We start from the raw sequence: 25,953 nt of genomic DNA, 5'->3' as shown, positions 1-25,953 counted from the left end.
ATGCCAACCTTGCAGAAATCCTGTTTAAACTGCCTAATGTTAGACTCTCAATATTAGATATGCTCTCAATATTAGACTCTCAATATATATATATATACACTCTCATATATATAATGAACAAACGCATCGGGCTTATTGGAAAAGGAAGAAAGGAAAAATCTTAACTATACATGATTAAAGAGAGACTATACCATCTCCATGAAACAGAGTTTTAATCAAGAAATCATGAAGTCAGTTATTCATGATAATTATTTTTCTTTCTCCTGTATCAAATTTTATTAGTCTGCTTTTTTGTTTTGGGGGTACATCCAGCGGTGCTCAGGGCTTACTGCACTGCACTCAAAGGTACCAAGGATCAAACCTGGGTTGGCTGGCTGATTGCTTGCAAGGCAAGTGCTCTATCTGCTGTACTGTCTCTCCAGCCCCTGTTGGCATTAAATTTTTTAATTATTGATTATTGGGCTAGAACTTCTAAAGTCTCTCTCAAGAAGGTAAAACAAAAAACTAAAAATCTGCTCCTTAGAAGAGTATAGAATTAGCTCAACATTTCACAAAGAATCTATTACACATCGTCTCATACACATTAACACACATTTACATACACACATGTGCCCTCAATGGACTATCAAGCCTGACTTCATGAACATACAAGAAAACCCTACCACCTTAAAAGATGTTCAAAAGTAAAAGATCTTTTCTATTTTTCTATTGTAAAACAGAAAACCCCCCCACACCATCTCCAGTAAATAAGATTTCTTTTACTTTTAATAAAGTATATGCATTTAATTATACTTTATATCAACTTTCTAGCAAGTTAAAAAATGAAATGGTATTTCTGATGATGGCATATGAAATAAGGACTAAGAAGTGAGGTGTTAGTGCATCTAATTTTATTTTAAAATAATCTGGTATTTTTTTTGCTAAACACAAAATAGAATAAAGGGAAATCTATGATGGAACCAAAAATTATATGGAGGTTTTGAGTAATGAATTTTGGTGTCCAAAAAACACAGTTTTTAGAAATAAATATACCCACAACTGCATCAATAAAATGTACATCATTTGTAAAACTGGAAAACACTATTTTTTCTTATGCTGGTGGTTTTGGAGATCGCACTGGGTAGTGCTTGTGGGAAGCATACCCAGCAGTGGCACAAGGAACTGGAGATGAAGCCCAAGGCCTGACATGTGCCAGGCACAAGGTCTATAGCAGAGGTCCGCGGACTGTGCCAGCTGGTCAGTCTTGAAAGATTGAAAATTACTGGTTTGCTGCTTTGGTTATTCCAGCCCATGGACCCATAGACACAGGGGCCGGCCCACAGGTATAAAGATGCTGAAGATTGTTGCTCTTGAGACACATCCCTGGCTTCTTGAAAGAGATGTAATTAATCTTCTATTATACATTTGCATGTCAAGGGGAAATCAATGGATGTCTGTAGATATTTACAAGTTTGGGAGACTTTTCTTGCCTTAAAAAAAACTCTATCAAGAGATTTCTTTTAACAGTAGGAAAAATTTTGTCTTTTCTAACATATCTTCCTGTCAAAAAGTACCACAATATAATTTAAAACAAACAATCATAGGGCCAGGGTGATAGTATGGGGCTTAAGGCACTTTCCCTGCATGCAGGCGACTCGGGTTTGATTCCTGTCACTGCATATGATCCCCCAAGCGCTGCCTGAGCTCAGAACCTGCAGTGGTCCCCGAGCCCTTCTGAGTATAGCCCCTTCCTCACCCCAAATGGAAGCAAACAATCCTGGGAATAGGAATGATCGGCACACAAGCCCTCACACTGGACTCATATCCATACCACCTGGGCTTCTCGCTGAATATATTTTAATCTCTACAGAATAGTAATGGCTCCAAGAATAATGAAGTGAGGTTTTAAGTCTGGGGAAACAAATCTACACAAGTACATTGTCAAGTAAATCTAATCTTGACCACCACACTTCCATAAAATGTTCTCCCATCCCTTTGCTGTTACTGACAAATGATGACTATGGTTCTTCTATAGACAGAACCTGCCCTGGGCTGCTGCGTCTGCAGAAACACTGAAGACAATTGTCTGGGTGAGCACTGGGTCCAAGAATGATACGGGGCTCAGGCCAGTGAAATATAGTGAAAGCTTTCCAGGCTTTCCAGAGGAATGTATTCAGGTTTCAATCTTGGATCCTTACAGCATACTTTCATGACTTAAAAGCTAACTACAAAATATAACAAGATTATCATAGGCAAATAAAAATAAGACCATGACTTAAAAAGATATATTGAATTTTATCCAAGGCTAGAGAAAAAGACCTACCAATCCTGTCTCCACAGTGGTAAAGGTGGTTGGTGATTGGCTGAATCACCAATTCAACCAATTCAGCCACTTGCCAGGTGAAGATGGGGTCACCTGGCAAGTGGCACACCCAAAAGGGGGCTCACATGTTCACTTCCACACAAATACAGAGCTTAGAAAGGACAGGCAGATGGTTTTGAGGACATGGAAATTTCTTTTGTGTGACTGGTCTGAGTCAGAGACACAGACAAATTGTGTGAGCTGTCACTGCTTGGAGAGGAGCTACTTGAGCTGCCCTTGGTAGCTGGCACCCTCAGAGCAGTGGCGGCACACACCTCTCAGTGCTGCAAGTTGATTCTGACGTGCTGGCAGTTAGGTAACTGTGTTTTCCAAACTATGACCAGAGGACTTGCATCGATTCAGCAACAGGCTGTAACAGAAAGTTCTGAACAAACCTACTCTAAGTCATTACACTTATCAGGGTCAACGGCGATCCAGGAAATACCTGTAGCCTCACGCTCGATGCTTCTCACGGGAAGCGACCAGTGAAAATTGTATTAGTAGGGGGCCGTGGCCTGAGAGTAGGGGGCCAACTGGGAGGACAGGGGTCACAGAAAGAAAACACAGTCAAAAGGGGGCCGCAATCAGGAAAAAGCTGTTAAACACTGCTTTTAGCTTGTCTCCCTGCAAAAAGCATGTATGAATTCAGAGTGCCGCTGATTCTTCCAGATTCTTCAACATTATATTATTCACTCAGAATCTGTATCTCAGTTATTTGTGAAGAGAGTTTCAGGACCTTTACTTAAAATTTTTTTTAATTTATTTTTTTTTAACTTAGAAAGGAACTTTATTTGTTATTCATTCTAGGAATTCTGCTTTATGTGATCAATCCCTATAATTGAAAACTGTGAACACTATTATGTATAAATGAAATATACATGTTACAACTTCCACTTTATAGAAATTTATATTTTTGATAGGTTTACTTAGTCTAAGCTAATGCAATATATTTATATATTTTCTTTGAGTTTTAGATTATTCAATTTAGGTTAGCTAAAAGAACATAATTAAAAAGTTTTAATTTTCTTTGATTTGTTTGGCTTTTGGGCCACACTTAACAGTGCTCAGGGGCTATTCTGGCTCACCAAATGGTGCTCAGGGACCTTCTGTGGTGCAGATATTCGAACCAGGGCTGCACTCACCATAGCTCATGCAAAGCAAGTGCCTTCCTTCCCTCCTGTGTGCTATCTCCATGGTCCAATAAAGGCCTCTCTCTATCTCTATCTCTCTCTGAGCTATACCTTGATGTTTGTGGGGCCATATATGGTGTGAGGGATTCAAGCTGGGGTTGGGAGAGGTTGAAGAGATATTACAGCAGGTAGGGCTCTTGCCTTGCATGCAGCTGACCTGGATTTGATCCTTGGCATCCCATATAGTCTCCTATGCCCCGCCAGGAGTAATTCCTAAGTGCAATGCTAGGAGTAACCCCTGAGTCCAGAAACCAAAGAACAAACCAAGAAACCCCCCAAATCAAATTTGGATTGACAGGATGCAAGGCAAGTATCTTAACCCCTCTATTTTCTCTCTGGCCCTAGTAAAAAAATTTTAATTTGAAAAATGCTTTATGAACACAAATAATCCCCAAGTAGAATTTCTGGAGACTACTTAGTCCAGTTTTCTAATTTTGCAGCTGGGAAACTGCAGTCTCCATCCCCCAGCACTGTGTGCTTTCTCTGAATAATATCTGTGCCAAACTAGAGTTTGCTTTAACCATTTTAGAGCAGATACCACGGTGGTTTAACGCTGATACACAGCACAGAATTCTGTACCACGCTGATGTGTGTGCAGGTACTTTATCACAGGCTCCCTAATCGTTTGGCCAAGCTGGATCCCAAAAGTCCTCAGAGCTGGGTTTAAGTAGGCGCTAGGTTGGTTAGTTTAGGAGTCCCACCCGCTGCCAAGCCTAACCCGGAGGGCCCAGGGACAGCAGCTCGTTGGCGGTGGGGAGGGGCTTTGGATTTGCACATGAGCAAAGTGTGTCTGTGGGATGCCTACATCATCTCATCCAGGATTGTCCCGGTCCCTAGAGTCCAGCAAATACAGACCAACTAAGAAGTGCTGAAGAATCCCCATGCAGGAGGGCAAGTTCATGAGTACTGAAAATGAGACAGGATCCTGATCCTAAGGATTAGTGAAATGGAAATGGATTGGATTAGTAGATAATTAAATAAATAACTGAAGAGGATTAGTAAACTGATGAGACTAAAAGGTATACCCCACAGAGGTCAGAGAGAACAACTTACCTTTTATTATATTTTTTTTCTGAGTAAACAGATGTTGGTGGGCTAGACACATTTTGAACAAGGTCAATAAACATGGGGTCAAATTGGATCATCCCATTTTTGCACCTGCAGTTGGAGAGCATGGAAGACCAACTGCAAGCACATGCTAAAAGGGGGCTTGACACCATCTTAATGATTAGAAAAGAGGACAAGTCTCTTAGTCTAGCCTTGACATGATCAGGAAGTTCAAACAGACATAAGTGCAAAACAAAAACATGACCCTCGAAGGCGCTCAGGGAGGATTTCTAGAAAACAGAAGCAAACTGTATTTCTCAGGAGAAAGGTGGGGGCATCGCTAACCTTTAGTCTCGCCACAAAGTGAGTCGCGACGCTGAGTTCAGACGCAGGGTTCCCAAGGATGATCTCGAAGCGGTACTGCAGCCCCAGCTTGTCGCGGACCTCCTGCAGCCGCTCCTTGGCGAGCATCGCCAGTTGCACGGACGGGACCCTGATAATGAGCATGTGTCCCCTCCCGCTTTTGTTTTTTCCAGGGCAGCTGATGAGGTCGTCCATAATGCTGAGGGTTTCCGGTGTGCTGTGGTCTCGGAGCGATGCCATGGTGGTGAGAGCCATGAGCGCCTCTGAGTACTGCTGGATGAGAAGGTAGCAGCGCACGACCATGCTGTGCAGCCTGGGGTACCTGCAATGGAGCACAGGGAGCAGATGCTCAGGCAGCAGGGCCCACTCGGGGCAGGAAAACACACATCAGCACTGTGGGAAGAGTTTAGAGTCACTGGCAGGACTGGGCTCTAGAATTACCTCAAAGCACACAGCACTGGAAGGAAAAGGGGGACCAGGATCCATGGGGAGAAGGTTAAAGAGGTTTGGGGGGACCAAAGTGGTAGTACAGTGGGTTGGGCGTTTGCCTTGCATGCGGCCGACCTGGGTTCGATCCCCGGCATCCCATATAATCCCCCAAGCACTGTCCCCCAATTCCTGGTTGGAGAGCCAGGAGTAACCCCTGAGCATTGCTGGGTGTGACACAAAAAGCAAAAAAGAAAAAAAAAGAGGTTAGGGGGCTGGGTGGGGCCTGGATAGGGTATTTGCTTTGCATGTGGCTGACCTAGGTTTGATCCCCAGTCTCCTACATGCATTCCCAAGAGTTATCAGTAGTAATTTCTGAGCAGAGCCAGAAGTCAGCCTTGAACATTGCTGTGTGTGGCCCAAATGCCAAATAAATAAATAAAGAAAGAAAGAAAGAAAGAGGTTTAGGGATGCTCAAGGAATAGTCGCATCTCCTTGTGGGCCACAGACCAGCAGCAGTGACCCCAGAAGTGCCCCAGTCCAGTTACACCTTTTCATTTTTCATTCCTATTAAGTGATTTTCATTCCTATCAAGTTTTAAGAAGCGCGGGTATTGCCAGGTTTACTGGCCACAGCATCATAATGGATCATCTCTGGATCCTGACCTCGTACTGAGGAATCAGGTTAACCACCTTGTTTGTTCTACAGTTTGTGTTTGTTTTGGAGCCATTTCTGGTAGTGCTCAGGGCTTACTCGTGGCTCTGTGCTCAGAGACCACAGCTGGAGAGCTCAGAGGACCCTGTGAGGTGCCAGGCGTCAGACCTGGGTTCTCCACTTGCTTTCACCTCGGCCCCATGTCGGCAGGTATCTCTGATTCTTAAGATTACAATTAAGGAAACGGAGACTATCATGTTTTTATCTTGAAGTATCTGCCGTGAAAAGGGTAGTGGTATTACTGGAGCCAGAGAGATAATGCAGCTGGTAGGGCGTTTGCCTTGCATTCAGCTAACCAGGTTTGATCCTCAGCACTGTGTATGGTCCCCCAAGCACCACCAGGACTAATCCCTGAGCACAGAGCTAGGAATAAACCTTGAGCAATGCCAGGTGTGCCTCCCCCCCGCACCCCAGGAAAATAAAATAACAAAAGGGGGAGGGGAGTAATATTATTAATCTGAGGTCAGCCTCATACAGAGCCTGGCTGTTGGAGAAAACGCTGTGCTGACTGGAGAAATAGCACCCCCTAGTGGCGGAGCCTGTCATCAGTGGAGGCCCGGCTCAGCAAACGGCCTGGATGGACTCACCTCATTTCAGGGTCTTTGGACCCTCCACCACACCCCAACCTCAGCCTTCAACTGCTAGGTCAGAGGATCACTTTGTTCAGATTGACAGTTTGTCTTTACAATTCCAGAGCAAGCAGAAAATAAGCTTCATGAAATTCCCTAGAACGTCAGGCTTGCTGACAAAAGTAATTGGGCAAAGAGGACCCATTGCAAATATAAGAAGGTACTGGTAGAAAAATCTGGCTCTGTCAGAGCGTGGTTCTGTCTCAAGGCTGGCTCAGCCTCCCTAGAGGCTGGGTAAAATGAGGGCAGTGGGAACGCTCTTGTTTACTAGCTGCCAGCTAGTCTACCTGCAGCCAGGACAGCCAAGTAGCTATGCAGGCTAATGGGGGATTCATCTTGTTCCACTTTACAGTTCTACTTAAAGTGAAACAAATTATTCACTGGCCTTGCCCAAACACATCCAGGCATCCCGGGTCAAACACCGATTGGGGCCAACAAATGAACAATGTAGTTTTGAAGTATTTTAAAGCTGAAAAGAACCATAGGTGCCCTGGATTCTAACCACCTTACTTCTCTTCAAAGGAAATAATAAGGTAAGGGGGCAGAGAGAAACTCAAGCACTTTCCCAGGTTATGTAGCTGGCCATACAGAGCTGTGTGCAGATTTCATTTGAGTAACTCTCTGACAGGGACTTGTTACATTATGCAGATTTCACAGAGTGGAGGAAAATGGAGAAACCCTTTAGTTCAACTAATCCTGGGCCAGTTCCTTCAAGGGTTCAAAAAATCATACCTATTCTCAAGTGTTCAATAAATACCTATTTTCAGTCAGAGGTGACAGATTGGAGGCAACAAGATAAGTTCTGTATTAAGTTACTAAAATCATTATTTACTATTTGGCTTAGCTATGTAGGAAAGTCAAAGATAGAAAAAAGGATAATTTCAAAACACAGGCATTTAAATTTCAGCCTCAGAATGAGGTATGAATTTAAATCAAGTGCTTTTCTGAATTTGCTGTGCCTGCCTTAAATTATAATTGTAATTTTGTAAGGATTATGAGTTGAAGTGGGGGCTGATGTGATCAACTATTAAAAACTGGGGAATGGAACTGCAAGATGTCACTGGAAGGAAGGAGGCATTCCAAAATGGGGGGGGGGGAGCAGGTGGGTAGGAAACAGGGAGGGGAGATTGGCTGGTCTGGGGAATCGAGGATCACCTGTGCTGTGAAAAGATTAATGCCCCAGTATCAGTTAAGTAGTTAAGTCTTCTCAAATCCAACAGCTGCAGAAATCTTAGAGCCTACTTTAGGCCAGAATCTTCTGACACAGCATTCTAACTTGCTAGATAGGATGTGCACACCTGACCTCACTTATACTTATTTCTTCTTTTTAGTTTTCTTCTTTTTTATTGCCAGAGACCAAACTCTGAGTCTCATACATGTAAAAATTTGTAAGGATGTTCTTTATTCTTTCTTTTTACTGAGCAAAGTCACAGGTGGTTAAAAAAAATGACCGATGAATAGTTTGAGTCAACTGGTAGAACCACAATTATTAAAAAATATGTTGTGCACCTCGTAAGACAGAGCACAAATATAATAATAAAAAAAAACTCCACCACCAAATTTTCAGGTAAAATTCTGTAGCAGGAGGACAGGGAGGGAGCTGTACTAGGTTAGGTAAATTCTGCTCTTTTTCAAGGTCATGACTCTCCTAGACTTTTCCTGGAACTGGGAAATAAAAAGAAGACAGGAAAGACTTTTTTTGTTTTGTTTTGGTTTTAGGCCAGACATAGTGTTGTTCGAGGCTTAACCCTGATAGGCTCTGAGGATCCTGGAGGATCAAGCCAAGGTCAGCCATGTGTAAAGTAACTGCTCTCCCTGCTGTACTATCTCTCAGATCTAAGGAGGAAGAGAAAATTACTGTCTCCTACAGTCAGGGACTATAGGAGGAGCCCTAGAAAGCGAACTCACTTAAATGAGCTGGTTGTCTTTAATTTTTCTTGGCCACAGTGCAAATTTCTCATAGTCGATTTCAATTTTATCATCTAAGAGTACTTGCCTATGGTAAAGGAGAAAAGGGGAAGTATTGAAGAGCGGAATGAATGGAGCATGTGCAGGGGCAGACCTCAAAGGTGTCCTATTTAATAAGCAAATTCCTTTCTGCTCATGAAATCTTAGTGGCAGCAACGAAGTACACATGGGATGATTCGAAACATGAAAAGTGGCTCTAAGTCTCCCACTGGTGGTTCCCTTTGTGAGTCTTGGGGGGCTGACACAAAGCCATCAGTAAAAGGTCATCTTAGGAAAGGCCATTTTACTGCTGTGGCTCTCGGTGAGAGTGACACTGAAGACTTGGATGGGCTGTTTTCGAGAGGAAAGTAGAGCTGGGCTATCGAGCCTTACTTACCTCTCCAGGAGTGTGGTCACCATTTTCTCAAACGTCTCATCGCATCTCAGAAGCGGGCTGGTGATGCCCCACTGCAGTGACTTGCTGTATTCATTCAAGCCGAAGTACAGCTTCCCCTCGCAGCTCATGTCCTCCTGCTCCAAAACAGCAAAAGCCAGTGAGGATGGGGTACAATGGGTCTTGTTTGCTAGGGGAGAAGCTAGGTTATTGCCTAGAAGCTAGAAAAAAATGTGAATAAACTAGTGAAATAGAGTAAAACGCTTTTGCACTGAAAAAGATGGTATCAATAATGTAACATCTGGAAGGGAAGAGAATATTTGCAAGCCAAATATTTAAAGAACATGAATATTCAAAATACATATATAAATGAATTATATATAGGCAGAGAGTCTCTTGCCTGCATGCCTGGCTGTCTTCCCCAAGGCCCCTCAGAGCGGATGGGCTCCAGCTTCCCTCCCCACCCCGAGCAGAGCTCCAGACAGCCAAAGACCACCGGAACCTAGCTACAGCCATGCTCGAGGCCCCTCTCCACATGTTTGGACGGGTCTCATGCATGAAGGTACCGGCAGAGGAACCCAGGTGTGTGTAATCCCATCAATGGCCCACATTCAGAGACTTAAAAGCGAGCTCCCAGAAGAGAGAGGCCCCTTTGTGGCCACGAGATATCTTGTACCCCACTTCTCCCTCTGGGAGAAACTGGCAAGCTTATGAGAGTTTCCTGCACACATGGGACAGCCTTGCAAGCTTCCCATGGTGTATTCATATGCTAAATTCAGTAAGAAGCTGGATCCCATTCCCCTGACCCTCAAAGAGCCTCCAGTGCGACACTATTGGGAGGGCCGAGTCCAGAGAGAGACTTCTAATATCCCAGGGAAAGGAAGAATGGAGAGGTTACTGAGCCCACTTGAGAAATCAATGATTAATGGGATTTTGTGATTCGTGATATAATATATAATAAACAGTACATTTTATATAATACATAATAGAACTCAATAGCAAAATAAAAAATGATCTGATTAAAAGTGGGTAGAGGAACTATAAACATTTTGCCAAACTGGGCAGTTAATGAAAAGGTATTTAACATTAGTCAGTGTGGCCCTCGAGCCCCCGATGACTCCCTGGCACTGCTGTAGAGAATGTGGTCCTGCACAAAAAAAAACCCCAAATGGTGTTTAACATCATGGGTTATCAGTGCTACGACCTCACAATTCACCAGAGCAAATTTATCAACTCACGCTGTCAACAGTATTGTACACGTTTGGTCAGGTCACCACTAGACATAAATTTTAATATTTCAAATTCAATAGCTGCACATGCTAACTGCGTTGTTATAAGTAGCATTTTGTACAAAATGTGCAGGATTAAATATTTTGACACGTGTACTAAATTCCTTTATTACAAATTTTCTATTTATGTGCTTTCCTAATTTTTGTCATATATAATCTTGTTCTTGGTCCTAAATGAGTAAATTTCTATGATTGGGAAAAAACCACAACAAGCTCTCACTTTGCATCTTTAGGTAATAACTCGAAACAGTGGTTTCTAACCACTGATGAGCAGGCTGAAGACACGCAGCCAGTGTTGAGGTTGAAACCCACTATATAAGGAAAAGTGAGGGGCTAGAGCGATAGTACGGAGGTTAGGGCATTTCCCTTGCATGCAGCTGATAGGGGTTTGATCCCTGGCATCCCATATGGTCCCCTGAAAACTGCCAGGAGTGATTCCTGAGTGTAGAACCAGGAGTAACCTCTGAACATCTACCAGGTGTAGCCCAAAAAGCCAAAAAAGTAAATAAATAAAAAAGTTTTAAAAAAAAAAGAATTTTTTTTTTCTTTTTGGGTCACATCTGCTGATGCACAGGGGTTACTCCTGACTCTGCACTCAGGAATTAACCCTGGTGGTGCTCAGGGTACCATATGGGATGCTGGGAATCGAACCCAGGTTGACCACATGCAAGGCAAACGCCTTACCCCCTGTGCTATTGCTCCAGTCCCAAGAATTTTTTTTTTTGATAACCTGTGTTGGCAAGAAAAGAGAACACTTGGATCTTGTTGGTGGATTGTACACTGGTGGATTGTACACTGGTGCAGATTGTACTCTGGTAAGTGAAAATAGAATGATTATCCAGCAATTCCACTGTGGGAGAAGATGAAATGTCATATTCTTCATAACAGCTAATATATGGAAACAACTTAAGTGTCCACTGATGGATGAATGGATAAAGGTGATGTGAAATACATATGTATATGGTACATGCATGATGGAATGTATGGGACCTTGAGAAAGAGGGAATTCAGTCATTTGAAATATCATGGATAAACCTTGCAAGTATTATGCTAAATTAAATAAATCAAGGAAAGATAAAATATTTCATGTTATCACTTCTTCATGGAATCTTTAAAAAGGTCCAACTCTGCATGCAGCTGATCCTGGATCGATTCCTGGCACTGTAGATCATTTCCCAGGGGTTCTCCCTAGACACAGAGCCAGAAGTAAGCTGTGAGTATTGCCAAGTGAGGCCCCCAAGACAAAGTCAGACTCAGAAACAGGTATCCAGGTTATTGGGGGTGTGGGAGATGTTGGTAAAAGGGTATACATTCTGATGAATAGGATGAAAAATGTCTCAGGATCAGTCATACAGTTGCTCACAATGTATTGTAAAGTGGAATTCGCTAAAAGGATAGAATTTAAATGTTCTCAAAATATATGAGTACAGGTACTAGAGAAGCTCTTAATACAAGGATTAAGGTGCATGAATAGCATCAGCCAACTCCAGTTTGACTCCTGGCTCCACTTGGCCCCCAGAACATCAGCATCACCAGGTGTAGGCCTAGAGGCCCTGCAGCACCACTGGGATGGCCCAGGTAATCCCTGGCACAGCACAGCATCCTCGAGCCCTCACACTGAACTGCTGACCTGTTGGCTAACGTGTGAGATGATGGATGCATTAATGATCTAGCTGGGAGAAATCTTTTCATAACACAGATGTCTATAAAATTATCAAGAGGTATACTTCAAATACAATTCAATTCTGATTGTCTCAATAAAACTGACAAAAAGCAGGTAGAGCATTTGTCTTACACGCAGCCAAACTGGGCCTAGCATCCCATACAGTCCCCTGAGCACACCAGGAGTAATTCATGAGTGTAGATCCAGGAGTAACCCCTGAGTATCACCAGTGTGACCTAAAAAAACAAAAACAAAAAACCCACAAAAAACCTGACAAAACCATGTTCCATTATATAAACCAACATCAACCCTATAATCATTTCATTTATTTCCTTTTATTTTAACCACACCTAGCACAAAACTACCCTGGCTGGGAAATCAACTTGGACATCCTGCATGCAAAACACATACTCCAGTCCATTGAGCTATCTCTTCACTCTAAGATTTCTTTTCCCTTCAAATAAATTCAAGATGTGACTAGTGCAATGTCGACATATTTTCTTTCCTTTTTTAATTTTTCTGGAGAAGGGCCACACCTAGCAGTACTGAGGCTGACTCCTTGGTTCTGTATTCAAGGATCACTCCTGGTGGGCTCTGGGGACCATATGTAGTGCCAGGGATCGAACCTGGGTCAGCCACATGCGAGACAGATGCCCTACCTGCTGCACTATCTTTTATTTTTTTGCTTTTTGGGTCCCACCCGGCGATGCACAGGGGTTACTCCTGGCTCTGCACTCAGGAATTACTGGCGGTGCTCAGGGGACCATATGAGATGCTGGGAATCGAACCCGGGTTGGCCGTGTGCAAGGCAAACGCCCTACCCACTATGCTATCACTCCAGCCCCTGCTGTACTGTCTTTTTGGCCCTGAAATAGTTATGGCAGAAAATAATAATGAGAAAAATTAATGAGATAATCATAAGAAGAATAAGTAAGGGTAAGATAAATGAATTTGGGACAGGGATAAAATTAGTACTGTAAAGGATACATACTACATGTTTCTGTGCATTTTGCTAGAAGTGGGTAATAAGTTTGGTTCTGAGGTTTCCAGCAGCCATCTAAAGAGAGGGCAATTGTATGATTTACAAAGCCATATGATAAAAACATGGCAATGTATAAATTGGAAGCTTTAAATTTCTTTTTTTCCTTTCCTTTTTATTTTGTTTTTGGGCCACACCTGCCAGTGCTCAGGGCTTACTTCTGGCTCTGTGTGTAGGAATCACTTGGTGAGACTTAAGGGACCATATCATGTGCCAGGGATGATCAAACTTGGGTTTTCTGTGTGCAGCACCCTACCTGCTGTACTATCTCTCCTGCCCTGGAAATTTTAACTTTTTTAAAGCACCTGAAGAGTCAATTCTGAAGCTGGAGAGATAGTGCAGCAGGTAGGGTGCTTGCCTTGACCCAGGTTAGATCCCTGACATCGCATATGGGATGGCCAGCACCAGGAGTAATTCTTTTTTCTTTTCTTTTTGGGTCACTATCTTTTTTTTTTTTTTTTGCTTTTTGGGTCCCACCCGGCGATGCACAGGGGTTACTCCTGGCTCTGCACTCAGGAATTACCCCTGGCGGTGCTCACGGGACCATATGGGGTGCTGGGAATCGAATCCGTGTCGGCCACGTGCAAAGCAAACACCCTACCCGCTGTGCTATTGCTCCAGCCCCACCAGGAGTAATTTCTGAGGCAGATCCAGGAGTAATGGTATGGCCCCAAAGCAAACAAACGAAAAAAATTTTTTTTTTCTTAGAACAGGGTCTTAGTTGAAAGTAAATAAATTTTATCTGAGGAGTCTTACAAATAGTGGAGTTTAGAGCACAGATGGAGTGGCATCTCACTCAATTTAGAAGTCTTTTCCCTTATTTGCTTGTTTCCTCTTGAATTCTTGGCTAGGTTCTAGATAACTGTCAAATAAGTCATTTCAGGATGAAAATTCATTCATCTGTACTTCCCTCTTGATCCGGACTGCTGGCTAGTACAGACTGAGTAAAAATGCTTTCTTTTAGAAGTACTTGGTCTTCACATTACTTCTGATCTTTGCTCCTGTTTCTTAGGGGGAAAGATAAAATCCCGCTCTGGATCTGCTCCTTCTCTTGATGCGGCATAATTTGCACAATGGGATGCACCCATCTGTCTTTATTCTTTTTTGTTTGTTTTGAATCCTCATTTTTATTTCTCTTTCTCCCTTAATTCTTCCCCTGGCCCCGTAATCTTTTCCTATTGATGTCGCTGTTGTAGTGACTGGAGATCACACATGTGGATGTGGTGCCCACATTCTGGTTTGTACACTTGGCTGTGGTGCTGGCTGAGGGTCGCACATGGTAGTTGTGGTGCTTACAGACATCATTCTGGCTTTGAGAGTTCCATTCCTGGCTGTGGTGCTTAAAAACAGTTTTTTAAAGCTGTGGTTCACCAGGTGTCTCACAATGGTTGCTGTGCTCTCAGAGCCCTGACTCTGCTATAACCAGAAATCATATATGCTTAGGACCACAGACGGCAGAGCTGCCGGGATGCTGGTGAGTACAGGTGAGTGGCACTGGGGACTGAACTTGAGGCCTCAAGCTTGTGCTTGAACTTGAGACCTCAAGCAGGTGCTTTATAACCATGGTGCCAGCTCCTGGATCCCTCTTTCTTTTTTCTTAGAAAAACTATAGACTAGGTTGTAAAGTACATTACTTGTGATCAACTGGAGTTAATGTGGGCTTTAAGAATCAGAGATACTAAAAGAGAGTTAAAGTTTTTTCCAGTGTGGGTTGAACTCTACAAGAAGAAAACATCCAACACCATCAGAAAATGGGCCGAAGAAATGAACAGAACTTTTCCAAGGAAGAGATACGAATGGCCAAAAGGCACATGAAAAAATGCTCTGCATCACTAATCATCAGGGAGATGCAAATCAAAACAACCATGAGATACCACCTCACACCACTAGCACACATCCAAAAGAACAAAAGCAACTCCTGTTGGAGAGGATGTGGGGAGAAAGGGACCTTTCTACACTGCTGGTGGGAATGCCGACTGGTCCAGCCCCTTTGGAAAACAATATGGACGATTCTCAAAAAATTAGAAATTGAGCTTCCATTTGATCCAGCAATACCACTTCTGGGAATATATCCTGGAGAAACAAAAAAGTATAGTCAAAATGACATCTGGACTTATATGTTCATCGCGGCACTGTTTACAACAGCCAGAATCTGGAAAAAACCTGAGTGCCCAAGAACAGATGACTGGTTAAAGAAACTTTGGTACATCTATACAATGGAATACTATGCAGCTGTTAGAAAGGATGAAGTCATGAACTTTGCATATAAGTGGATCAACATGGAAAGTATCATGCTAAGTGAAATGAGCCAGACAGAGACGGACAGACATAGAAAGATTGCACTCATCTGTGGAATATAAAACAGAGTAGGAGACTAATACCCAAGAATAGTAGTATATAATACCAGGAGGTTGGCTCCATGGCTTGGAAGCTGGCCTCACACGTTGGGGAAAAGTCATCCCAGATAGAGAAGGGAACACCAAGTAATATGTGATTGGAGATCCTGCGTGGGAGGGGAGGTGCGGATGCGTGCTGAAAGTAGACTAGAGACTGAACAGGATGACCACTCAATACCCCTATTGCAAACCACAACACCCAAAAGGAGAGAGAGATATCAAATTGGAATGCCCCGCCATAGAGGCAGGGTTGGGTGGGGTGGATAGGATTGGGGGGGGGGTGGGAGGGATACTGTGTTTATTGGTGGTAGAGAATGGACACTAATGGAGGGATACACTCTCAAACATTGCATGAGGGAAAAACAAGCACAAAAATGTATGCATCTGTAACTGTACCCTCACTGTGACTCACTAATTAAAAATAAATAAATTTAAATAATAAAAAAAAAGTTTTTTCCAGTGCTATTTGGATGAAATGGCAAGTGCAATGTTGTATTTCAAACACTGTAGTGGAATGGCAAAGAAATATACATTCCAAATGTCAAAAAAAATCATACCATGTATTTACTCCTGTGTTTTGGGGAAATCTATCCCTTCTCTCAAAAAACCCTCTCCCTTCCAAAGTCCTGCCCTCTCTGTAACCCCAGCCTGGAGTTCGCCCCGTCAGCTGTTGAATCTGCTTTTCCTCCAGCAAACACTGCCCTGTGGGCTGACAGACGCAGTTCCCTGGAAGGTCACCAAGGATTCCTGAGGCCAAGTCCCAGTCCTCTAGGCGTCAGCTCTTGGCTTTACTGTCCTCTTGAAGTCCTCGGCATTGTTTTTCTCCAAGTTTTTATCTATACCAGCTGCTTCAGTGACCATTATTTTTGAAAAATACTCCAAATCTACACCATGAAGCCCCACTCCAAACTCCAATTTTGCATTTGCAATGGTGTAAGACCCCCTAGCCTGAACTCATTCAGGATCAGTTTTCTCTGCGTTCTACAAAAAAAAAATGCTTCCTTGAGCTTCTGTTTTTCAGGCTAGAGACAGCACTGCAAATAATCTGCGTTGGGTCAGGAGAGTTCCAAGGGCTTGTGTGTGTGCTGTGTATATCTGAGATCTGTTTGATCTCTGACACCGCAAGGTCCCCCGAACACCACAGTCACCCCAGCACCACCATGAGCAACCTCAAGCCCTTGCTGGAAGCAGCCCTGAGCTCAGCTGGGTGTCCACTCACCCCCAACTAAGCGAAACAAACAAACATGGATGGATGATTTAGTATCTGTATGATAAACCACAGCCAGGCTCAAGGTCACTCTTTACACGTTCGGACGAGCCTCATGCATGAAGGGACCAGCAGGGGAATCCAGGTGTGCAAGACCTGGGGCTGAGATCTCCAAGCCTGCTTGAATTGGGACGTTCTCCACCCAGACCCCCCCATTTTCCAGTAGCTTGGCAGCCACACCCACAAACTGCCCCGGGCGCCCTGTAATCCACCAACGGCCAACATCCAGAGACTATAAGACCAAGCTCCCGGAAAAGAGCGACATCTCCCTCTTGGAGAACCTGACAAGCTACCAAGAGTCTATTGCTCCCACGGGAGAGCCCTGCAAACTCCCCATGGCATATTCATATCTCAAATACAGTAAAAGATATATGCATACCTCTTGGAGAGCTCGGCAAGCTACCGAGAGTGTCCCACCCACATGGCAGAGCCTGGCAAGCTACCCGTGGTGTATTTGATATGCCAAAAACAGTAACGATAGGTCTCATTCCCCTGACACTGAAAGAGCCTCCAATTGTTGGGAAAGATGAGTAAGGAGAGGCTGCTAAAATCTCAGGGCTGAGTGTAATAGAGACGTTACTGGTGCCCGCTCAAGTAAATTGACGAACAACGGGATGACAGTGTTATAGTGATACAGTGATGACAAACCAAAAAACAAATGACTGGGTGGGGGGTGCTGGAGAGATAGTTGAACAGGTTAGAACATAGCTTTGCATGCAGGAGGCCAGTGGTCATTCTGCAGCACAAATCTACACCATACGGTCCCCTGAGCACTGCTAAGAGTGACCCTGGAGCAGCAAGCTGGGAACAGCCCCTGAACATGGTAAGCCCAAACAAAAACCAAACCAAACCAAAACCACAGAATCAAATTTATACAGGACACTTATTCTCGAGTTTTTAATCTTTCAATTATGTAAATCTATGGAAGTTTTATGAGAGAAAGTATTATGTTAGATTTTTGAATGCTTGTGCTACTGTTTTAAAAAGTCATAACTGTAATGTAAGAATCTGCCCTCGGGGAGATCAGAGCAGGACTCTGCCTGGAGATCGGAGCACGGACTCACCATGCTGTCCAGCTGGATCCAGTGGACCTCATTGCTGGAGCTGATTCGGGACTGTTGGGTCTGCAGAGTGTAGGGGAAGGAGCTGACCTGGAGCACCAGGAGGTTGAAAGCTTCCAGAACTTCTCTGCAATTGATCACTCTATCAGCCAACCCATGACTGGGTTCTCCATGTGACAAAGAGCCTGAAATGACACTGAAAACATTGACCGTGAAATTAATACCTCTGCACTTAATGGATTCGATGCAAAGCAGAGACCACACATGAAGATTATGTTTTGTTCTTATTTTCCAAGTGCTTTTAAATTGGGAGAACTGAAGCAATGAACGTTTGATTTAGAAGAGCAAAAATTATACTGCTTCTTATCCCTTTCGGATAGTTCACTGTCACTGTCATCCCGTTGCTCATCGATTTGTTCGAGCGGGCACCAGTAATGTCTCTCATTGAGAGACTTACTGTTACTGTTTTTTGGCATATCCAATACACACGGGTAGCTTGCCAGGCTCTGCCATGGGGGCGAGATACTCTCGGTAGCTTGCCAGGCTCTCCAAGAGGGGCGGAGGAATCGAACACGGGTCGGCCGTGTGACAGGCGAACGCCCAAGCCCAACCACTGTGCTATAGCTCCAGCCCTTCGGATAGTTAACATGAATTATTTTCATTTGATTTTTTTCCCCGGGGCCAGAGTATAGTACAGTGGGTAGAGCATTTGCCTTGCCGGAGTTCAACCCTCAGCACTCCATATGGTCCGCTGAGCACCACCAGGAGTGATCTAGAGTGCAGAGCCAGGAGTAATCCCTGAGCACTGCTGGGTGTGGCCCCCAAACAAAACCAAACCAAAAATTCCCTGCATCCACCCTGAAATCTAAACTTAATGTAGTTTAGTGCAGGTATAGTGCTAAGGAATCTATAACTGAGGTGGACTACTATAATTTGAAAGCTCATTTGAAAGCTGGAGTTCTTCCATCAAACCATAATGCTTAGTACTCTGGGAGAGGGCCCCACGCTGTGGCAGCTTCCCTCTGCTGCCATCACTCAACCTCCTCTGAGGCTGCAGGGGTGCCTCTTAAGTCCTTCCTATGACCAATACTTTCATGTCTCTGTAATTTTTTTGTGTGGGGAGGATGGGGGAGGTCTACAACCAGCTGTGCTCAGGGCTCATTCCTGGCTCTGTGCTCAGGGATCACTCAGAGCAATGCTCAGGGGACCTTATGTGGTGCCATGGATTGAACCTACGTTGGCTGTGAGCAAGGAAAGCACTTTGCCTGCTGTACTATCGCTCTAGTTCCTGGATCCTTCTCAGTTCTGTTCAATTTGGATGTACCAGGTTACCATGCAGCCTCAAATTACATTATGTTGGTTAATAGAATAAATCAATGTCCTGGAGAATGACATTCATCGAGAGTCATTGCATGTCCTCAGAACTTACTCTTAACTCTAAAGGACATGGTATACAAGGCCAGTCACTGAGCTCTTTCTGCTCATTGAACACTAACAGGAACAGAACAGAATGTCAGCAAATTTCCTTCCCCTCCCTCCACTAGATCTTACAGGTTAAGCAAGAGTTAACTGATACCTCCATATGATTTTAGATTTCAGATGTCAAGGACCAAATATGTCTCTGGCTTTTGAAGAAGTGCTTTTGTAATTCTGGCATGTCTACTACAGACCACCAAACTTTCTAAACCTGACTGAGGTCTGAAGAAAAAAAACTATGAATGCTTGATGGTATATCAATTTCCTCTCAGACATGGTATATGATACAGGTTTTATATATATATATACACACAAATATATATATATATAGCATATATAATATCTGATGATTAATTTCCCCCTCAGAAATAACTACTTGCCCTTTCAGTCTTATAGGAATAAGATCCTCTTGTCAGATCATTGCCATAACTGGAGCTGGGAGAAGAGCCGGCTCCATGATGTTCCTTTCACTGAGAAGGCCACTAACCCAAGAAATGGGTTACTCTTTTGTCTGGTAAACTGGGAAAGGTCTCCACTGCTCTCTGTGACAGCTGTAATGCTCTTAAAGGTATGAGGAGTGACAAGCAACAAAGAGAACTAGCAGAAGAGGAAGTAAACAAAAGGGGGGAAAGAATGGGGGAGGAGGAGAGCAAAGTCCTGCCTGGGTGCTCATAGTCTCAAGCAAGCCTCTAGTTTGTGAGCCTCCCCTAGTTTTGTTTTGTTTTGGGGCACACCTGGCTATGCTCAGGGTTTACTCCTGGCTCTGTGGTCAGAATCAGGGGACTATATGTGGTGCTGGGGATGGAACCCAGCGTGTCTAAGTGCAAGGCAAGTGGGTTACCCACTTTACTGTTGCTCTGGGCCCTTGTCAGCCCATCCTAAATAGTGGAGCTCCACCATGCTCTGAAGATTATATTGTGGGCCGAGTGACAGTACAACAGACAGGTCATCTCCTTGCATGTGGCTAACCTGGGTTTGATCTCTGGCATCCCATATGGTCCTCCAAGCACCTCTAGGAGTGATTCCTGAACACAGAGCCAGGAGTAATTCCTAAGCATCGCTAGATATGACCCCCAAACAAAAACAAAACAAACAACCAAAAACCACATTGCGTTAAAAGGAATCACACAATTCAATGTCAGTAAATGAAAATAAAACCAGTGTTAGATTGTATAGAAAATTAAGAGGAAGAAAAGGGTAGGAATCTAAATAAGATGCAAAAGTAAGAGGTCAGAGTGACAGGACAGCAGGCAGAAAGATTGCCTTGCTTGCGGATGACCTGGGTTCGATCTCTGGCATCCCCTATGGTCCCCCGAGCACTGCCAGGAATAATTCCAGAGTACAGTGTCAGGAGTAACCCCTGAGCATCACTGGGTGTGACCCAAAAACAACAAAAAACCTAACCAACCAACCAAACAAAAAAGACAGAAGGTTGAAAAAAAACTGTAATAGATATTTTTTACATTTTTTGGTTAACACTAATTCCAAATAACAGTAATGATAGAATCCCAACCAGCTCTTTTTATTTAGAGGTTACTAACAAACCCTTTACTGATCTTAATTTTTAAAAAATTATAAAAAGGATGTCTAGGGGCTGGAGCGATAGTACGGCGGGTAGGGCGTTTGCCTTGCACTCGGCCGACCCGGGTTCGAATCCCAGCATCCCATATGGTCCCCTGAGCACCGCCAGGAGTAATTCCTGAGTGTAGAACCAGGAGTAACCCCTGTGCATCGCCGGGTGTGACCCAAAAACCAAAAAAAAAAAAAAACCAACAAAAAAACAACCAAAAAAAGGATGTCTAATATTAACGCCCCTGGTTTTCAAGTGACAGTTTACTTAATGTATTACTTAGCATCTACTGCTGTAGAAGAAATATTGTCTTTGCTCACTCTGAAGCAATCACCTCGTTAGTTCCACGTGGGAGTTGTCATGTACCAGCACGAACAGCGTGTATGGATTTTGTTTCACTCTTCGCATAAAAACTTCAAACTTGGTTTGAATTTCATTGTCTAGACGAACAACGTATTTCTCTGCTCTCTGATAAGCTGTTCCATTTTCCTCCAGACCCAAGTCTACAAGGACACCTGCCAAGCAAAAACAAGCTTGTCTTCTTACATACACAGAGATGAAAAGGATGTGTAGAAGGACACTAATGAAGCAGAGATTTATGGAGGAAATGTGTTTTCAGTTTTCATTTTCCCAACACAATTATGGAGAAACAATGAACAATTTACTTTGGTTTACCTTAATTTTAATTAAGCACCTGGCAATGCTCAGTCACTGGGGCCACAACTGGCAGTGCTCAGGGAAGACCATGAGTTTCCAGGGTTTAAAACCAACCCAGCCCCTCCTCTTTTTGACTTGAGAACTTGGCACTCAACTCCCTTCCCACACCTCACACAAATGACAACAGGGAACAATCTGATACATGAAGTAAAAGCCGCTGAATGTGTGAGACCTCAGCTATTACATACTACTCAGGAAAAATGAAACTTTAGGATTCTTGGCCAGATTAATAAATCACATAAATCCAAATTCATAACAAACCATATGTAACAAAAAGGAAAGTAATATGCAGTGACAACTTTGCACAGTCCCTGCAGAAAGAGAAACCCTCAGTGAATGTTAAGTTATGTAGCAAGTTAATACAATGAATGGAATTATTCAAGATTACTGTCTGCTCAAAATGTTAGAAACTGGAACTTGAACACACAATCTTTATAACATACAACATACATTATACAATATTTGAAAGAATCTTAACCATATGATGCTGTTATTGGGATAATTAAAAATACAAAATTTCATCCTTTTTTCCCCTAAAATTACTTTATTTATTATTTTTACTTTATTTATAATTTTACTTTATAATTTATTTATTATTAATGTTTTGCTTTTTGGGTCACACCCGGCAATGCACAGGGGTTACTCCTGGCTCATGCACTCAGGAATTACTCCTGGCGGCATTTGGGGGACCATATGGGATGCTGGGAATCAAACCCGAGTCAGCGCGTGCAAGGCAAATGCCCTACCCGCTGTGCTATCTCTCCAGCCCCCAGTATTTAATCTTTGAATGAAGAGTACAGTCCTGGGTGGCTCACAGGGTTAGAGACAGACTTTGCATGTCAGAGCCCAAGCTTTGGCTCTTCATGCTCCCCCAGCACCTCTGGGAGTAGCCCCCTGAGCACCTGCTGGAAATAGCCCTGAGAACTGCCACCAGTATCCCACCTTCAAAATAAAAATAAGAGCGAAAGTGGCAATTATGCAATTATGTGAGTTGAAAGATGTTAAAAAAAAAGTTGAAAGTTGAAAGATGGAACGATGGTAGACAATTCACATTGTCTACATGCATAGACAATATATATTCACATACCAGTACATATGTGAAGGAAATCATTAGATGGCACACATGAAATCTGTACAGTATTACATGTTGATAATCTCTCAATAAAGCTGGAATAACAAAACAAGAAGACAAGAAACAAAGGGCATTCACCCCCTCACCTCCCCAGGTAGGCACATTTTGGGGAGGGCTAAACCCACTGGTCTTAAGTCCACAGCCTCCACAATGGAAAAAAATCATAAAACTGATTTAAGGATTAAATCTGTCATATTTTAGAGGTTATACATGATCCCAGAGGATGAACCTGGAGTCAAGGTCTGAAAGATATAAATATACACTCTCAGTCACTCCCATCTTCCCCAATCACATGAAAAAAATTAAAACAGGAAAACAATATAAATAAGATAAGGAAACTTATGAATTATGTTGACTTAGTTTAATCTCTCTTTCTTTGATATAAATCCAGTGCAAATAACAATAATGTACTATTAAGATTTAGGGGTTGTAATGTTCATAGATCAACACAGTGTAAAAGCAAAAAACAATTTAGTATACTAATTTTTTTTTTTTTCTTTTTGGGTTGCACCCAGTGAGGCACAGGGGTCACTCTTGGCTCATGAACTCAGGAATTACCCCTGGCGGTGCTCAGAGGACCATATGGAATGCTGGGATTCAAATCCGGGTCGGCAGCGTGCAAGGCAAACAAACGCCCTACCTTCTGTGCTATCACTCCAGCCCCTGAATTTTTTTTTTTTTAATAACAGATAAAAGGGAAGCTAAAAGTTAATTTTGATTTTAGATTTCCCATTAGGAGATTTTCCTCAGAGATGATTTTTAATTTCCAACCAATGCTGTCAAAGCTATTGTATTTCCAAAGGCAATCAGTCCAATACTTAATATGGAAGGTATTTTAATTTTCAGAAAGTGGATAACTTTTAAAATACATTCTGTATTTTATAGTGATTTATTGAGCTTCTAAGATGATATATCAAGTAGCATGTCAGGCATCGTTCCTGGCCTAGAGATCCAGAGGAGTGCAGGGCAAAGGTCTTTATATCACTGAGCTTATTCAGAGGGATAATCTGAACAAATGTCGTAATGGAAGAAAAAGTACTATGCGGAAGAAGAGTGAGCAAGAAGCACAAGAAATCTACCTAATCTCTGGGGAGTTTCTGTTTCTTTATAACGAGTCAAAAATCTACCTACATTTTCAAAGTATTCCAGAGTCTCTATTTTTCTAGTTTGTATTTTCTATCTTGAGGTGCGAGTTAGGGGTAACCTAATATGAAAAAGCCAGAAATAATTCATGAAGAAAAAAATATATCTTATAGGGGCTGGAGTGATAGCACAGCGGGTAGGGCATTTGCCTTGCACGTGGCTGACCTGGGTTCGATTCCAAGCATCCCATATGGTTCCCTGAGCACCGCCAGGGGTAATTCCTAGTGCAGAGCCAGGAGTGACCCCTGTGCATTGCTGGGTGTGACCCAAGAAGCAAAAAAAAAAAAAAAAAAAAAAAAACCTTACAGATAATGAAGAGCTGATTACGTCAGAAACAAATAAAATGGAGACCTTTTATAAGTTGATTCCCTACATACCTTTAATTCCTTTAAAGTTCCATGAATCTTTGTGGTCATTCCATCACAGAAACATGGTACATTAATTAGTCTGTACCATGCAGCCAGCAGACACTGCTATGGCAAACCCGAGTAGGGAGCAGGGGCATGAGGGGGCTTGGGTGTTTTATTTCTGACTGAGCAATTTTAGTAGCTTGTCCTTGCCTTTCAATTTTTAGACTTTATTTTAATTCTTGTTTCTTTCCTACTTATGAAAGTTATACTCTTAAAAAATGGGGAAAAATATATACACACACATATATAAAATCCATAATTTTTTCACTCAATAAGATATTGTAAACTTTTCTGTGCATTTCTATGAATACTGTTTTATCTTGCTCACTTTTAATAATTAGATATTCTAATGTTTTTCTTTTTTGAGTCATTGTGAATCACGAAGCTACAAAATTATTTATGATTGAGTTTCAGGTACACAGTTTTCAACAATTTTCCAACAATACCAATTCCTTCACCAATGTCTCCAATTCCCCTCTTGCTCCTAGCCTGTCACTAGGGCAGACACTTTTCTCCTCCACCATTGTCAGAGTGTTCCTTTCCTTAATCTAATCCTCCAACCCCCCAGTCTGATTTTTTATAACTGTGAAGAAACAAAATTTTCCTTATTTACTGACAATATGACTGTGTAGAAAATACAAAAAATCTAGGAATAAATCACATAAATTAATAAATTAGTTGCTGGGGATTAAAAAAGATAGAAATCAATTCATTTCTTAATTTCTATGCCAGCTATAAGCAATTAAGAATTGCATTTTGAAATATTTCAATAACAAAAATATTAAGTATCTAAGAATAAATCTTAGAAAAGGAGCATATTTAAGGAGAAAAGGATTAAATTATGATAATATTGAGAAGGTCTGAACAGGGCTCGATTACAAAAAATATAAAATTAAATTTTCAAATTTATCTAGATACAATATAATTGAATAAAAATTCTAATAGTATTTTCTTTCTCTTTTTTTTTGTTCTTTGGTCATACTTTTACTCCTGTGTCAGTGCTTAGGGATGACTCCTGGCAGGGCTTGGGGGACTGTATGTGGTGCCAGGGATTGAACCTGGGTTGGTTATGTGTAATGCAAACAGTTTCCCCACTGTCCCATTCCTCTTATCGTATTATTATTATTTTTTTTTGCTTTTTGGGTCACATCCGGCGATGCACAGGGCTTACTCCTGGCTCATGCACTCAGGAATTACTCCTGGCGGTGCTCAGGGGACCATATGGGATGCTGGGAATTGAACCCGGGTCGGCCGCGTTCAAGGCAAACACCCTACCCGCTGTGCAATTGTTCTAGCCCCCTCTCATCGTATTTTTTAAACTGAAAAATCACTTAAAAGTTTACATGGCAGGGGCTGGAGCAGGTAGGGCATTTACCTTGCACACAGTCAACCCTGGTTTGATTCCCAGCATCCCATATGGTGCCCTGAACACAGCCAAGAGTGACTCCTGAGTGCAGAGTCAGGAATAACCCCTGAATATCACCGAGTGTGACTCAAAAAGCAAAAAAAAAAAAAAAAAGTTTACATGGCAGAACAAAGATCTAAGAATAGTAAAGGGCAGTCCTAAAGTCAGCTATATACACTATCAGAAACTAGGATTATAGAGCTGCATGAATAACAGTGGTTTCAGCACAGTGTTCAATCCCAGAAACAAACCCCATATATACAGAAAATAAGATTTAGATAGAAAATAAGATTTATGATAGAACTTGCACCATGGAGCAACTGAAAAGCATGAG

The 25,953-nt window shown here is 42.5% G+C and overlaps 1 protein-coding gene across 1 annotated transcript in view; it reads right to left on the bottom strand.

Moving 5' to 3' along the window:
• The window catches only part of GREB1L (GREB1 like retinoic acid receptor coactivator), a 273,408-nt gene that overhangs the window by 31,572 nt on the left and 215,883 nt on the right, over window positions 1-25,953 (bottom strand). Inside the window, exons 17-20 of the mRNA XM_055126772.1 lie at window positions 21,147-21,327; window positions 17,770-17,962; window positions 9,055-9,188; window positions 4,924-5,263 (exon numbers count right to left, since the gene is read on the bottom strand). Coding sequence (XP_054982747.1) covers window positions 4,924-5,263; window positions 9,055-9,188; window positions 17,770-17,962; window positions 21,147-21,327 — 848 coding nt within the window. The remainder of the gene's footprint in view (window positions 1-4,923; window positions 5,264-9,054; window positions 9,189-17,769; window positions 17,963-21,146; window positions 21,328-25,953) is intronic.

This window comes from Sorex araneus, chromosome 2 (genome assembly GCF_027595985.1).
Source record: "Sorex araneus isolate mSorAra2 chromosome 2, mSorAra2.pri, whole genome shotgun sequence".
NCBI classification, from domain to species: domain Eukaryota; kingdom Metazoa; phylum Chordata; class Mammalia; order Eulipotyphla; family Soricidae; genus Sorex; species Sorex araneus.
The sequence above is the reverse complement of the archived record's forward strand: the minus strand, read 5'-3'. Positions and strand labels throughout refer to the sequence as shown.